The following is a 15,218-nucleotide window of genomic DNA, read 5'->3' on the forward strand; positions in this document are numbered from 1 at the left end:
ATTCTCTTGAACCACTATTTACCGTTTTGTGCAAGTGCAAATCAGGTTTATTGGCAAAATGTACAGTCTTTCAGTCGTTTGCAATGAACAAATCAAACTAAAGTAATTGAAATAGCTCAACACAAAAAATGTTTAAGTGGTTTCACCAAATTCAACTGAAAATGCAACTTTTAATGACTTCTGCAGTCTCAAAATTATTCAACCCCTTCTTGGCAAGCATCTTTAGTACTTAGCAGAACACCCTTTTGCTGTTATGACCTGCCAACCCGATCTCACGACCAATTCGTCCGAATTTGACGAGTGATTAAAAGATGGCTAATTCGTAATAATTCGTACGACCTCACTCGTACGAATTAGCACGATTTTTGCTAAAACGTACATATTTGACGAGTTGCCCAATTCGTATGAATTCGTACGAATGACCTACCCCTGACCCCGCCCCTAAACCTACCCATCACGTGGGTTTAGGCAAATCGTACAAATTTGTACGAATGAGGTCGTACAAATTCGTACGAATTAGCCATCTTTTAATCACTCGTCAAATTCGGACGAATTGGTCGTGAGATAGCGTTGGACCTGCTGAAATAGATATGTACAACCAAACACCAGCTTCTGGCAGGAAGAAATCTTAGCCCAATATTCTTGGGTTTGGGGCTGCTATTGCCTTCTTCAAATCCCACTAGAGATTTTCTATGGTTCAAGTCAGGTGACTGTGAGACTCTTCCAGGACTTCTTCTGCAACCAAGCCTTGGTGGAATTTGAATGCTTGGGATCATTGTCCTGTTGGAAGGTCCAATGACACCCAAGCTTCAGCTTCTTCACTGACGGCTCAACGTTTTCTCCTAGGATTTGCTGATACTTGAATGAATCCATCTTGCCTTCCACACGCTGTTGGTTTCCAGTGCCGGGTGATATAAAGCAGCAACAGAGCATCACGAGCCCCACCATGCTGAACTGTAGGCAGAGTGTCCATTTCAGCATATGCTTAATTGTTCTTGCTCCAAACGCTGATTCAAAGGGCCAAAAAGTTCAAGTTTTGTTTCATCGCTCCACAGAATAGAATCCTAAAACTTCTGTGGATTATTTATATGATTTTGAGCACTTTTCTTGTGCTTTTGGGTTAGTAATGTAGGCTACATCTTGGAGTTATGGCATGCGTGTCTTACTGTGCAGCTGAAACCTCAGTGCCTATCGCCACGAGTCTTGCTTCAGGTCTTTTGCAGTCACACTCAGAAATCTGTTTGCAGCCTTTACTTTTTCTGCCCCGTCCAGGTAGTGTAACCACTGTTCCTTTAACTTTGAACCTGCAAACTTTGCTTCCAACAGTGTCTCTAGGAACATTTTGTGCCTTCGCTATCTTTTTGTATCCTGTTCCTTGTTTGTGAAGGGCGATGATATCTTCTCTTAACTTTTTGGACCATTCTTATTTCTAACATGCAGTCAAACGTGACACTCAACAAACCTAGCCAGTTCAGGTATTTCATGTTCATTAGTTGAATCAGGTGTGCTTGAGACAACATCTGTTTTGCAGATTTGTGCTGTTGTGAGAAATATCTATTCAGGGGTTGAATAATTTTAAGACTGCATTGAGTCTTTAAAAGCTGCATTTTCAGTTGAATTTTGGGAAACCACTTGAAATATTTGTTGTGTTGAGCTATTTCAATTACTTTTGTGAAAGTCTGTACATTTAACCGATAAACCTCATTAAGCTACGACAGAGTGGTTTCTAGACACTCTAGTCTACATAGAAGGAATGAGTTTGATGGATGTCTCTTATTGAAAATGTATGGTCCACAATGAAAAGGAGAATCAAACAATGATGACCACAGACTGTTGAGCAGCTGTCTTGTATAAGAAAAGATTGGCCAACAATTCCTTTGAAAAACTTGTGTTGCATCCATCAAAACCAAAATTTGTTTATATTTACCATTTGGGGTTGTAAATGGTTGTAAAAAGATGTGTAAATAGGGTGAATTCAGGTCCTTTTTCAGGACACTTTTTGCCATTGAGATGACATGGAAAAGGTGTCTTAAAATGATTAGTAAACACTCTACAATCTACAAATTATGAATAGTTTCAACTTTAGATTGTGTACCACAAAAACATGAACAAATAATTAATAAATGGTTCATAAAAAAATACACACCACAACAAATGAACACCAAATGTATGACTTTTACAGACCATGGTTATGAGTTATTGAATAATATGTTAACATGAATAGTGTGTGAAGTGCTCAAAATGACTAATTATCTATTTTTTCACAACAAGCGTAAATTAGGTACAAAAGTGCATTAGGTAATAAATGAATCAACGTTTAATGAGATTTGTTACCATTTTATTTACATTAAATCACAATCTGTTAATCACTATGTAATATTTAATAAGTTCATTAGTTAACATTAACAAGCAAATTATCTCATATTTCTATGTGTAAATATGTGAATGTATATTACTAACAAATGATCTGTTAAAGCTGCAGTCCGTAGTTTTTCCACTTTGTCGCCATCTCTGTTCGAAATCTGCAATTGCAGTCATTCGCGGATTTATCAACTTTACGTGGGTTGTGCCTCGGCACGGCACAGCGCGGATGAACACAATGTTTTGAGGAGAGTGTGTGTCTGTCAGTCACCGCGCCGGTGTGGATACTGGCATTCACAATCACAGATTCTACTCTTTGGAAGTATGACCAACATAAGTCTTTTCACCCTAAAATGTCATCTAAACAAGTAAGTAACATCCACTTTTGAATTTCCGGTTGTCACTGGTGATTGTCGTTTGAACCTTTCTGGATCCGCCATCAAATTAATAAGTTTAATTATATCAAGTGCTGTGAGAAAAGGCTATAAATGTCCACCTCCAACATCCTCACACTCATAGCCTACTAGCTGAGACTCTTCTTTATGTGTACAGATGTGTGTGTACAGATGTGACGTAATGACGCAAAGACATGCTCGAATTTCCCGCAGAAATCCACCAGTCCCACTGGAGTTAAAAACATTATTACAAGCTTACCGTTTTGAATCGAGCTACGGCAAGCAGAGAGTTTTGAACACTGGGTGGTTTGGTACTTGCTCAAAAATTTATTTGGGATAATTTTTAACCCAAAAAAGTTACGGACTGCAGCTTTAAGCATTATATAATGTTTGTCAATGATTTATTAATGAAAGTTATTATACAGTGTTACCAAAATAAATATGTAGTGTTAATATGCTTATTTAGAGTTTAGCAACATAAAATCTAGGAAATAAACACATTTCTGGAGATTATAAACAGGGCCAGCTGCTTATATGCAGGAAAACGGTCCTTTCTGCTGCCATTCATTTCAAGGATTTCACTTTTTTTATTCGTGCTGTAGTTTAAACCCACAGAATCACAAGGACATAAGCAATTAAATAATAATGTAAATAGTTATGAATAACTTTTCAAAATGCCATGTTCACACTGCTCTCTCTGAAAATGCTAGCATGACACACGTAAATAGTTCATTCAGAAATGAAAATGACTTCCATTCTACTGTGGAAACACAAAATGAGATGTTTTTCACGTTCCCTTTGTCCAGAATAAAAGAGAATAGGAGGAATGCTGTGGAGCTCTAAAGGTGACAAAAAGCCCTGAGAAGGTATTTTAAAATGACTCCTTTATAATATGTGCATGTTTTTTAAGTCTTCTAAAGTCATGCGCAGTTTATTTAAACAAATACAAAATAAACAAAGACTTGACTTGAGAGCATGAACAGGAAACAAATCACCAACAGCGGTTTACACAAAAACAAAGCTTATCATATATACACAACGACTAATGACTAACAATATACACCTGCAAGCAATGAAACAATTAACCAATGAGAAAAAGACACAAAGAGTAAAAGAAGCACATGACATTATCACATGAGTGGCAAGGGTATCACATGACATGACAAGAAACATGATAACAGATGTGTTCGACTTTGTTTAACGGTCACGGTTTGAGGTCCGTGTGTTCATCTTGCTTTTCTTGTTGTTTTCTGTCACCTGTTGACGGCTCGCTTTGCTGAGCAACGCTTCTCAGCTGATGAGCTAATCAGCTCAGCACACCTGAAGCTCGTCAGTGCTGCTTTTAAATTTGGTGTTGTTTGCTTTTGTCTTTTTTTCAGATCGTTTTGGTGCTCATGCCTGCTGTTTCTCCCCGTCGAGTTTTGTTTCCGGTTCTCTGTGCCATTTGTTTCATCACTTCACTGGATTTCCCATTGGATCAATGAGCAGACGATGCTCAACCCTTTGCAGTCTACTCGCTGCCAAGGCCTGCCATTCACCATCTTCTACCCACGATTCTGACCATCTTGCTTAACGGTTTCCTGTTTATAAATAAACTAACTTCTCTGCATTTGCGACTGTAGTTATTTCTTGACATAACGATCTGACTTAATGGATCCAGCGAAAGCTTCTGAGTTAATAGAAGCTTTCAGTGGAGTTCAAGCTGCTCCCTTCTGGTCGTAGATATAGATACCCTAAGGTTAGAACAAATCGAGCAAAAAACTCATTCATTCCTATGGCAATAACCCAATCAAATAAGGTGGGAGGAGGGATATGATTGGAGAATATATGTGAAGTAATGTGAAGTGGTTTTATTTTTTTTTAATTTTATTTATTTTTGACATTGTGCATGTGGATAATGTTTGTGTTGTGGATTATGTGTCAATATGCCTGTATTGTACAACAAATTGCCTTTCGGGGACATTAAAGTTTTCTAAGTCTAATAGACATTTTGTCTAGCACCAATGCTAGAATGGAACGCCAAGAGGAGCAGATGTTTGCAACCGGCCGTGCGGTCCAGGCCTTGGTAGCGCAGGTGTCCGAGGTAACTACCCAGTTCCAGCAGATTGACGCTGCGCCATCTCCCACTGCGACAGACCCACCACCTGTTCCCCCCATCAGAGACCACACCGATCGTCACACTGAACCACGACTACCACCACCAGCCACTTATTCCGGTGAGCCACAACTATGTCAATCATTTTTGGCCAAGTGCCTTTTGTTTTTTTCTATACAGCCATGATCTTTTCCTACAGAGCAATCTAAAGTGGTGTTGGTGATCATGCTGTTGTCTGGTCGGACGGGACTTTAGGGAATGGGAAAATAGTCATCCATGTTGCTCCTCATTCCAGTCTTTCTCTGATGAACTGAAGAAGGAAGGAAACCACGTCAAGGAAACCGATCAATCACAGATTATTCTGTGGCGTTTCGCACGTTGGCTGCTGAATGCAAGTGGAACGAGGAGGCGCAGTGGGATATGTTCCTGCATGGGTTGCTTGACTGTGTTCAAAAGGAGATATTTATGTTGGATTTACCCACTGACTTGGATGATTTGATTGAGTCGGCTATTCAAGTCAAGTCACCTTTATTTATATAGCACTTTTTACAGATTGTATCAAAGCAGCTTCACAGTGATAACATGAAAATAATACAACAAAGTTTGTTTCTAGAACAAAATTGCGTACTCATCCACCTGAATGACGGCAGATCAATAATGTTGAATATTAAATGTCCCCAACTAAGCAAGCCAAAAGCCAAGGCAACAGTGGCAAGAAACCAAAACTCCATCAGGTGACAGAATGGAGAAAAAAACCTTGGGAGAAACCAGGCTCAGTCGGGGGCCAGTTCTCCTCTGGCCAACGAACGAACAGTGTCTGATTATGATTCAGGTAGCATTACAGGTCAGAGTCAATATTTATCCAGTTCCATCTGGTTGGAGGTTGGAGTCATCACTCCGGTTAGGAGACGAGTTTGTTGAGGTGTCCATGAGGCCTTCACAGGGCTGATGAGGCTGACACTTCAGGGATGCGTTGTGGTCGTGTCCAGGCGCAGGTTTACTGTCTGATCTGGATACGGCTCAGATCCGGCTGACTTCAGTAAACCTCGGAATAAATGGAAAGACTAACTTTAGCGTAGATACCATTCTTCTTATGATGTAACGAGTACATCGGGTGTTATAGGAAGTGTCCCGGTTCCGGTTGACCTAATCTATGCAGCCTAATAATCATTTAACTGATTTGAATAATAGAAATGTATAATGTTCTATGTGAATGCCAGGTAAAAGAGATGTGTTTTTAGTCTAGATTTAAACTGACAGAGTGTGTCTGCTTCCCGGACAATGTTAGGGAGACTGTTCCAGAGTTTGGGTGCTAAATAGGAAAATGATCTACCGCCAGCAGTTTATTTTGATATTCTAGGTATTATCAACTGGCCAGAATTTTGAGATCGCAATAGACATGAAGGACTATAATGTGTTAAGAGCTCGCTCAAGTACTGGGGAGCTAAACCATTTAGTGTTTTGTAAGTAGTCAGCAATATTTCAAAATTTATACGATGTTTAATAGGGAGTCAATGCAGTGTTGACAGAACTGGGCTAATATGGTCATATTTCCTGGTTCTAGTGAAATCTCGAGCTGCTACGTTTTGGACCAACTGGACTTTGTTTATTAAGCACGCAGGGCAACCACCCATAAAAGCATTACAATAGCCTTGAGGTCATGAACACATGAACTAACTGTTACGCATTTTTCATTGAAAGCATATGTCGTAATTTAGATATAGTTTTAAGATGGAAAAATGCGGTTTTACAGATGCTAGAAACGTGACTTTCAAATGAAAGATCAAAGAGCACACTCCGGTTCCTAACCAACGACGAAGACTTGACAGAGCAGCCATCAATTGTTAGACAATTTTCTAGGTTATTAAAGGTGCAATGTGTAAAAATTGAGTATCTATTAACAGAAATGCAATATGACATCCATAACTATGTTTTCAGTGGTGTATAAAGAACTTACTTAATAAACCGTAATGTTTTTATTACCTTAGAATGAGACATTTATATCTACATAACCGCGGGACCCCCTTCTATGAAGGTCGACATATTGTAACGTCATGTTTCTACCGTAGCCGACAGCGAACACACAGCGCTACAGAGCGCATTTCGTCACTACCTTGAAAGAGAAGCAGCAGAAACCTAGAAACTAACCATAAACACTGTGAGTAGTGACTTTTATTTGATTTAAAGCTCACACTTGAGTAAGCAAACTGTAAAAAAAATGTTTTTTATGTAATTTATGTAATAAATGGAACCTTATTGTAAAGTGTTACCGATTAGTTATACACCGATTAGACGTCCTGTGAGTTCAGTGTTAGAAAGATCAGTTGTTTTAACCATTCATTAAAACGAATCAGTTCAAATGAGTCATTAGTTTGCGAATTGGACGTGTCATTATCGGACATGTGCGCGTTGTGTGATTATCCCGGCGGTTGGGACATCCCACAAGATGTGTGTCATCACAGAAAACATTTCATCACTGGATAGTTTTTTCGTTTATTTAAAGTGTGGATTATGTCAGCTGAATGTGGGGAACGCTTTTCAGAGAAGATAAGGCAACGTATTTTAGCACAATTCACACACTGCGGTAATTCAGGAAAAACAAATCTCCGAATGCTCCACATGAAACTTTAGTCTCTCGACCCTACCATTGTGTCGTTTATTTTGATTAATATGTGCGAGGGAGAGAGAGCAAGACAGCGCTTAGTTTTGAGACGGTGAAGCTGCCTTGCTCCGAAGAGAGAGAGAGTGCGCGCGCGCGACCGGAGGTCTCTCTCTCTCTCTGATCGTTCAGTTAAACATGTGCCCTGCCACAAGCGCAGCAGTTCATCTACATTACTCACCGATCAAATAAGACTTTGGCTGTACAAAACTTTGCTTTGGACGCCGTGCGATGGTGCTTGATAAAGGACAAAAGGGACAGTTGTGAGTTCACGGTCTGTAGCCTACATACTATGGCTGACTCAGAGCAGGAGCATCGATAAGAGGACTCGTTAACGTCGAGGGCATACAATATCAATGGATCGTAAAACTTAGAACTGGTTCTTGAGTGGAACCGGTTTTCAATTCCCATCCCTACTCTTGGCTTACTCTAGCTGTTCTCTGCTGTCTCAGACGACGATATGTTTGTCCCGTTTTTGCCACCGTAGCTTCTTCGAAAGGGATGGGTGAGCAGTGGGCTGAGCCCTTAGTGCAAACTCGCAACCGAACCGCTAGATGACGCTAAAAAATACACATTGCACCTTTAAGTGAGGAAGTTTTTTAGGCCAATAATTAGAATCTCTGTTTTTTCAGAGTTAAGTAGTAGGAAATTACTAGTCATCCAAATTTTTATATCAGCTATGCATTTCGTTAATTTTTTGAATTGATGCGTTTTGTCGGGGTGTGAAGAAATATAGAGCTGAGTATAATCAACATAACAGTGAAAACTAATGCCATGCTTCCTAATGATATCTCCCAAGGGTAGCAAGTACAGAGCAAACAGCAATGGTCCTTGTACTGAGCCTTGTGGTACTCCATACTGAACTTGTGATCGATATGACATCTCTTCGTTTACTGCTACAAACTGATAACGGCCAGATAAGTATGATTTAAACCATGCTAGTGCAATTCCACTAATGGAAGGCAGGCTCTCCTCTAGGTGGGTGCGCCCACTTAAGCTCAGGCCGATCGCCACCTGTCAAAGCCTCCCGTCTACGTCATTGGTCAAAAAGTGTTTCTTTCTTCAAAGAATATTCCTCTCTGCTTGTTATAAACTTGCTCCCAAATTTATTGGCCCATTCACTGTCCACCTCAAACTTCCTTCTGCGTACAGGAGAATTATTTTAGTTTGTCATGTTTCCAAAATAAAATCTGTTTTTCATTCCCCTGTTAATCCGCCTCCGGTTCCCCGACCGCCACGTCTCGTAGATGGGGAACCCGCCTAGTCGGTCAAACGTATTCTGGATTCGAGACGGAGGGGATAATGGATTCCAGTATTTGGTGGACTGGCAGGGTTATGGTTCGGAGGAGAGAAGTTGAGTATCCCATATTGGATCACTCCCTTATCGATGATTACAATCAACAGGTAGGTTCCTCTGATAGCGCCAGGAGGCGTTCTTAGGGGGAGGGGTACGGTCACGGTTCGCAGGTCTGTGTGTTCATCTTGCTTTACTGGTTGTGTTTTCTGTCACCTGTTGGTGTCTCGCGTTGCTGGGCATTAGCTGATGAGCTAATCAGCTCAGCACACCTGAAACTCGTCAGTAAATGTGGTGTGTTTGCTCTTGTCTTTCGTCAGATCGTTTTGGTGCTCAGGCCTGCTGTTTCAGGAATTCCAAAAAAACAATGGGCCATGTTGTGTTATTTTCCTCTGCATCGGTTATACGTCCCTTTCCATCATATTATGTCATGCTTTCTTTGTTGATTCAGACTATTCATTGGATACATCATGTGGCTTCACATCCTGTATGAGGCTGTTATTGATGGTGACAGTATGGCTGTGCGCCAGGGTGATACACAGACATGATTAATAACTGTATGGGTAAAACATCTAGAAGCAGGCCAGTGAGCAGTACAACTGATGTCAAAGCTTGCAAACAATTGCTGATGCTTTATCTCTATCTCGAAGAAGAAGTGACTCCAACAAACCATGCATACTCAGTGTTATGTTCTACAAGACTTGAAGACAGTTCGATCTGTATTAATCCCTGGAAAAAGTTCATTAGCTTGATTATATATTTTTAATTATGTTTAATTAAATAACTATTTAAATGGAAGATTGAGTAAAAATGTCATAAATGCTAGACAGAATAAACATTTTGGTTACACTTTATATCGAATATATATTATATAACTAAGTCTCAGAGTATTAGTAGACTGTTAGATTAATGGGTGTTCAGGTTTGTAGAATAAGATGACATGTTTCAAAGTTACTTATAGTCAGTATAATGTCTGTTGAGGAGCATCAAAATAAAGTGTTAGCAGATATTAAAGAGGCTATATGCGTTTTTCTGAAATTTAAACTCGCGACTGACACCTGTGGCCAAAAAACAGAACTGCTCTTCCTTTCTGCTCGCTCTCGTACGTGCACAGTTCACAAGTCATCTGCTGCAAGGAGGTCAACATTATGTTTACAGAGGTAAGAACAGTCAAATACATATATTGTTTGAGTGCTGGCAAGCGTTGGTGGCAGAGTGATCTGAAACGTTTAACATGAACGCGCTTGACGTCACATCCGCCGACAGCGCGGGAAAAATCCGACCCGACAGAAAATAGGAAAAATAGGATACAGGCTTATAGGTGCACCCACTGTGAGCGGACAAGGTGTCAGTATGCTCAACAGGAGATGTTTGAGTCATAAATGGTAAAATAAAAAGGCTATTGTTACGTTTATTTTGGGGAAAAAGTTATTTATAGTCCCTTTAAGTAGACAAGCTACATACTCTAATAAGAGTTAGTTGACATGTAGGTGCAACGTTACTTAGTAGAATATCTAAAGTGGACCATCGTAATAGTGTTACCAAGATAACATGTTTTTACACTTGAGAAACAATGTTTTAAAAGTACATTTATTTAGTGACATATTTCAGTAATCTATATGATCTAATTAATATTTTTCAATGAATGGTCCAAGTCACTGTGCTGCTAAACAAACCATTTTTGAAGTGTAAATGAAGTGGCTCTGACTGCCAGATGCTCACACGCATGTATTAAGCAGTTGTGTGCTTTTGTAGGACACTGCTGCAAACCTCTGACCTTGCCAGTGATGCTTGTAATCGCAGGTGCGGGACAGCGCGATCATCATGGCACTGTAGAGGGGCAGGACCATGGCACAGAGACGCCAGCTGCGCCCGCGTCCAGCATCTGTGAAGCACTGCAACTTCCCCGCCAAGTAAAATGAGGTAAAGCCCAGGCCAGAGAAAGCAACTAAGACAAAAGGTGAGAGAAATAAAATATATGAGTAAAAGTAAATGCAAAGTTCTGTAAGAAACCATATACAGTAGGAAATGACTGAAGTGAACTTTTTAATATAAAAAACTGTCTGCTAGACAGTAGTGATATTAAATAGATAGCAAATGCCGTCTAATCCTAATATAGAAATAACCCCAGTAATCTGACATGTGTCTGCTCTAAAGTTTCAAATGAGCTCTCAACAATGTCTGAAAATGTGCTCAGATTTGCAAAATACCAAGCTCTGAAATCAGATGTCAGATATCTCAGTATGAAGTCAAATATGTCTCCTCAATTCTTTCCAAACCAAATTATCGGAGCTATGGCACATTTATTTTCTAACTCTTTGCTTTGTCAATGGTCTCATTTATTTCAAGCGAATTTTATGAGTGAAAACCGATTATAATCATTTTGTAGACATTGGGATATAAATACATTGTTGTAGAGCACATAACAGAGCTTGTGTTTCTCTGAATTCCATGGAAAAACAAATAAAAATAGCACTCTTACTACTGTCCTGCTCTCTGCAAACCTGTTGCCCTGACAACCTGAGGTAGCATTAAAGAATCAAGATAGATTTCTTGCTGTTGCATTTTTAAACTCTGTATTACATTAGCAATATCTTTTATTGAGATACTACAGCTTCTACTTACTATAAATGAGATTGAATAGAGAGTTGGTCTTCAGCACTGTTGCATTAAAAAGCATAAACTGATATGGTGTGAAAACAAATAATTAGGCATCCAAGCTGCTAATTCGAAATTTGCACATTGGATTCTGCAAAGTGATTATGCGCACTCGTAGGACACACAATGTCGGTTTTCCTAAACTGGGGTTCACATTTTCACTGACAGTGATTGCATTGACGGAGGTTGCCAAATCACTGTACTGTTTGATGGGTACTAGGTGTTCCTGCTTAACTAGAGACTGTCTGCCCTCTCTACCTTGGTTGCATTTCCCTTCATGTTGCCTCAAATTGTAAAACTCTCAATGACAATGAAAGACTAAAAATGTCAATGCTAAATCAAATTAAATAGTTTTAAAGAACAATGTTTAAAATGATGCAATAAATTACTCTGACCTCACAAAAAAGTGGGTCTCATTCATGAACTTGTGTGCGAAATCTGCCTACAAACTATTTTATTTCATACAAAAATGTATTTAGGAAAAAAAAAGAAAGGAACAACAAACTACACATACTGTATGCAAAAATCACATCTGGGTGCCTATCATCAAATTTTATTTCAGAAAGTAGAAAGAACACACGCCTCTTTGCGGAGTATGGTGAGGAGACAGGTAAATATAATTTCTCGAGCAATAGCGTACAGGAGATGGCTGGAGTTTCACAAGGAAACTTCACAGGTAAGTAGAGAGGGTAAGTAGTCCGTAATCCGTATTGGAGACTAGACAAAGAGTGACTGTGAGGTGTGTGCTTTTATACAGGTCCTATAGGTGATCAGTATTCGGGCGAGAGTGAACGTTGGATGTGTGAGACAGAGGAGCCTGGTGAGTCTACGACACGTGTTTTCTATTAGGCAGAAATTTTGTGAGAACTTCTCCTGTGCATACAAATACGATATAATCAGAGTTCAAGAAGCCCTAAAGAATTGCACAATAGTATTACTATGATATAAGTAAATATTAAAGACACCTTATTTTCTGTTCAAACTATTGGCCTCATTAGAGCACCTAATGGTGCAACAACTCTCCACTCAAACGGTGTAATCCTACTTCGGTTACGCACACTAATTTCCCATTTAATAGGAAATGCAACCATCCCACCACATGTAATGCATTACAATCAAAATTGTAACCATGAATAATTATTTACTTTGTAGCCTTGGGCAACTCATAATGTCCTTGCCAGTGATGCAGGCTTGATGATGTGAATTAGTAATTTGTGGCGGGATGGGGTCTCTTTGCATAAAGAAATAAAAACAAAAACAGAGTGTTTTCTATCTGTGTTATAAGTTTTATTACCATCTTTTATTACCATTTCTTAAGAATATTAAGAATTTAAATGGCACAACTTAAACCATATTGCCATAGAGAGTAATGACTACATAATATTCACTACATCTTAAAGACAATAAACAAATCAAATATGAAAAAGATGAAGTAGAAGCAAATTCAAACCTATCTGTGAGAACAGTCTTATAAAGTTTCACCTCACACAATTAGATTTGGGTTGTAATAAATCGAAGACAGGTATGTATGTATTTTGACTGGATATAACTTTTAGAGCAACTTTAGGTTTCCCTTATCGCAAGAAGTCTATGAATTTAAAATCTGTGCGATTATGTAACGAAAGCACTCTTTGTATTTCACATTAATTTATGCTATAGGGCTATGATGTAGATGTCAAAACAACTTTAATTTTGTAGCAGATTATGTATGTGTGTGTGTGTGTGTGTGTGTGTATATATATATATATATCAAAGCAAAAGTGGTGTCTGAACATAAAGACACGGTTATGTTCTGTTTTGGCTGAGTCTTGTGCTCCCCGTTCCTCTGTTAAGTTTCTGTCTTCTTTAGTTGACCTAGGCTACGTCCACATTTATCCGGATACATTTAAAAATGGCGTTTTCGTTTAAAAACGCTCTCTGTCCACACTAGCGTTTTCAGGCGTTTTCCGACGTTTCAGTGTGGATGAGAAACTTCTAAATTCACCTTAATGCGCATGCGTGAAACCTCACAAAAGCTCACCTAGATGATACAGATGGAAAAATAAATAATAAAGTTATCGCGCAATTCAACAGGATAATTTGTTTGGTCTAAAACGCGACCGTTCTCCTGTATTACAGCTGTGAGTACATTTTCTATCATCTTTGCAGGACTGTGATATGAAGAGTGTGCAAAGTAACATATTTCAGTGTAAAAGTGAATAGCACATAACAGGCACTATACCGGTAAACATGAATATCTATTGGTACAACATGGATCACATGACTAAACTTACGTCATCGTTTTCAAATACCTCCGGCTTCACAGTCCACACTACAACGCGAAAATGGCTTTTTCAAATTTATCCGCTTTGGAGAGCCTATTCCAAAAGCTACATTTTCATTGACTTAAAACGCCGTCTCAGTGTGGACGGAAGGCCAAACCGGAGAGAAAAATATACGTTTTCAAACGAAAACGTATTAGTGTGGACATAGCCCTAGTTTCCTAGTGTGTGCCTATAGTTACCATAGTAGCCAATTGTGTCCACCTGCCCATTGTTAACTTTGTCTCTTGTCGGTTCTTGTTGACACTACGTGTGTTTTTTTGTTCTTCTGTATATTTGTATGATCTCCTGAGTATTTTGGTTTATTATTAAAAGATTGTTTGAATTTTATATTCTCCTTCATTTGATCGAACCATGCCATTACAGAAGAAACGACCCTCATTATGAGCTCAATGGATGATTCAGCCCACTCCCCCGAGGAATTATTACTCAACATAACTCAAGCCGGCCACTCCCTGGAAGATTATGTTGAGGATTTCCTGGAGATCTCCCACCTGGTGTCCTGGAACGATGGCACGCTTAAGGTATACTTTTGGAGTGGGCTGAATAACCATCTAATCCGTCTGATGCCCAGGGGAGAAACATCTTGCATCCTGGCACAGTACGTCGACTACGCTCTATGGCTGAGTGGCTCACCCTTCATGGTTGGAGAAGTAAAAGACAATGTCATTCAGTCGCAGCCTTCCCAGTCCACTCCTGTCCTTCTGATCCCTCATTTGGGAGACCAGAGCCAAAACCCACCAAAAACCTTCTGCGGATGGAGAAGGTCACTTCGTAGCCAGAGCTGAAGCCATACTCGTCCAGGAGCCTGGGCTAGTTGCAATGTCTGACCAGGTGCAAGAGTAAGAGCAGGTGGAATTCAGACTGATCTCATGAAATGGCGTATGTATGACACGCCAATTCGTATTTCCATTTTTGGCGTGCTATCAACACGCATAATCGCTTTTCAGCGTGTTTATCAACGCCTTTGACTTAACGTTATATTACTGTATTATGTATATATAGATATATGACCTACCCCAACCCCGTCCCTAAACCTACCCGTCACTGGGGTTAATACCATTTATGAGTCTTCTCCTACCATCCTAGGAAAATAAATATCGCTCCACAGATGTAGATATAGATTTTGCTTCGTTTTGCTCGGACATTTAACGGCGTACACATACACGCGGAATCACTCGGACATTTAATGGCGTAGACATACACGCAAAAGATTTCGGCGTGGACATACACGCGGATAGCTCAAAATGCGTATAGATAACACGCCACTTGACTTGAAAGTGGCGTGTATGTTTACGCAAAGTCATGATGTCATGTTGTGGAATTAGACTGTGTGAAGTTGGGCCCCAACCATGCCTCAGCCCTGAGGTAAACTTGCTCCCAACAAGCTTAATTAATATAATGGACTCCCTGGTTCCATTCAACTCTTAAGTTC

General features: G+C 39.6%; 1 protein-coding gene and 1 long non-coding RNA gene across 2 annotated transcripts in view; one reads left to right on the top strand and one right to left on the bottom strand.

Annotated features, from left to right (window-relative positions):
- Positions 1-15,218, top strand: part of LOC130095211 (uncharacterized) — a 165,978-nt gene that overhangs the window by 15,545 nt on the left and 135,215 nt on the right. The window lies entirely within an intron of this gene.
- plpp4 (phospholipid phosphatase 4) overlaps positions 1-15,218 on the bottom strand; it is a 123,892-nt gene that overhangs the window by 2,725 nt on the left and 105,949 nt on the right. The window contains exon 6 of the mRNA XM_056261896.1: positions 10,582-10,752. Within this exon, the coding sequence (XP_056117871.1) occupies positions 10,582-10,752 (171 nt within the window). The remainder of the gene's footprint in view (positions 1-10,581; positions 10,753-15,218) is intronic.

The sequence above is a fragment of the Rhinichthys klamathensis genome, unplaced genomic scaffold (genome assembly GCF_029890125.1).
Source record: "Rhinichthys klamathensis goyatoka isolate OS25496 unplaced genomic scaffold, OSU_Roscu_1.1 h1tg000188l_1, whole genome shotgun sequence".
NCBI classification, from domain to species: domain Eukaryota; kingdom Metazoa; phylum Chordata; class Actinopteri; order Cypriniformes; family Leuciscidae; genus Rhinichthys; species Rhinichthys klamathensis.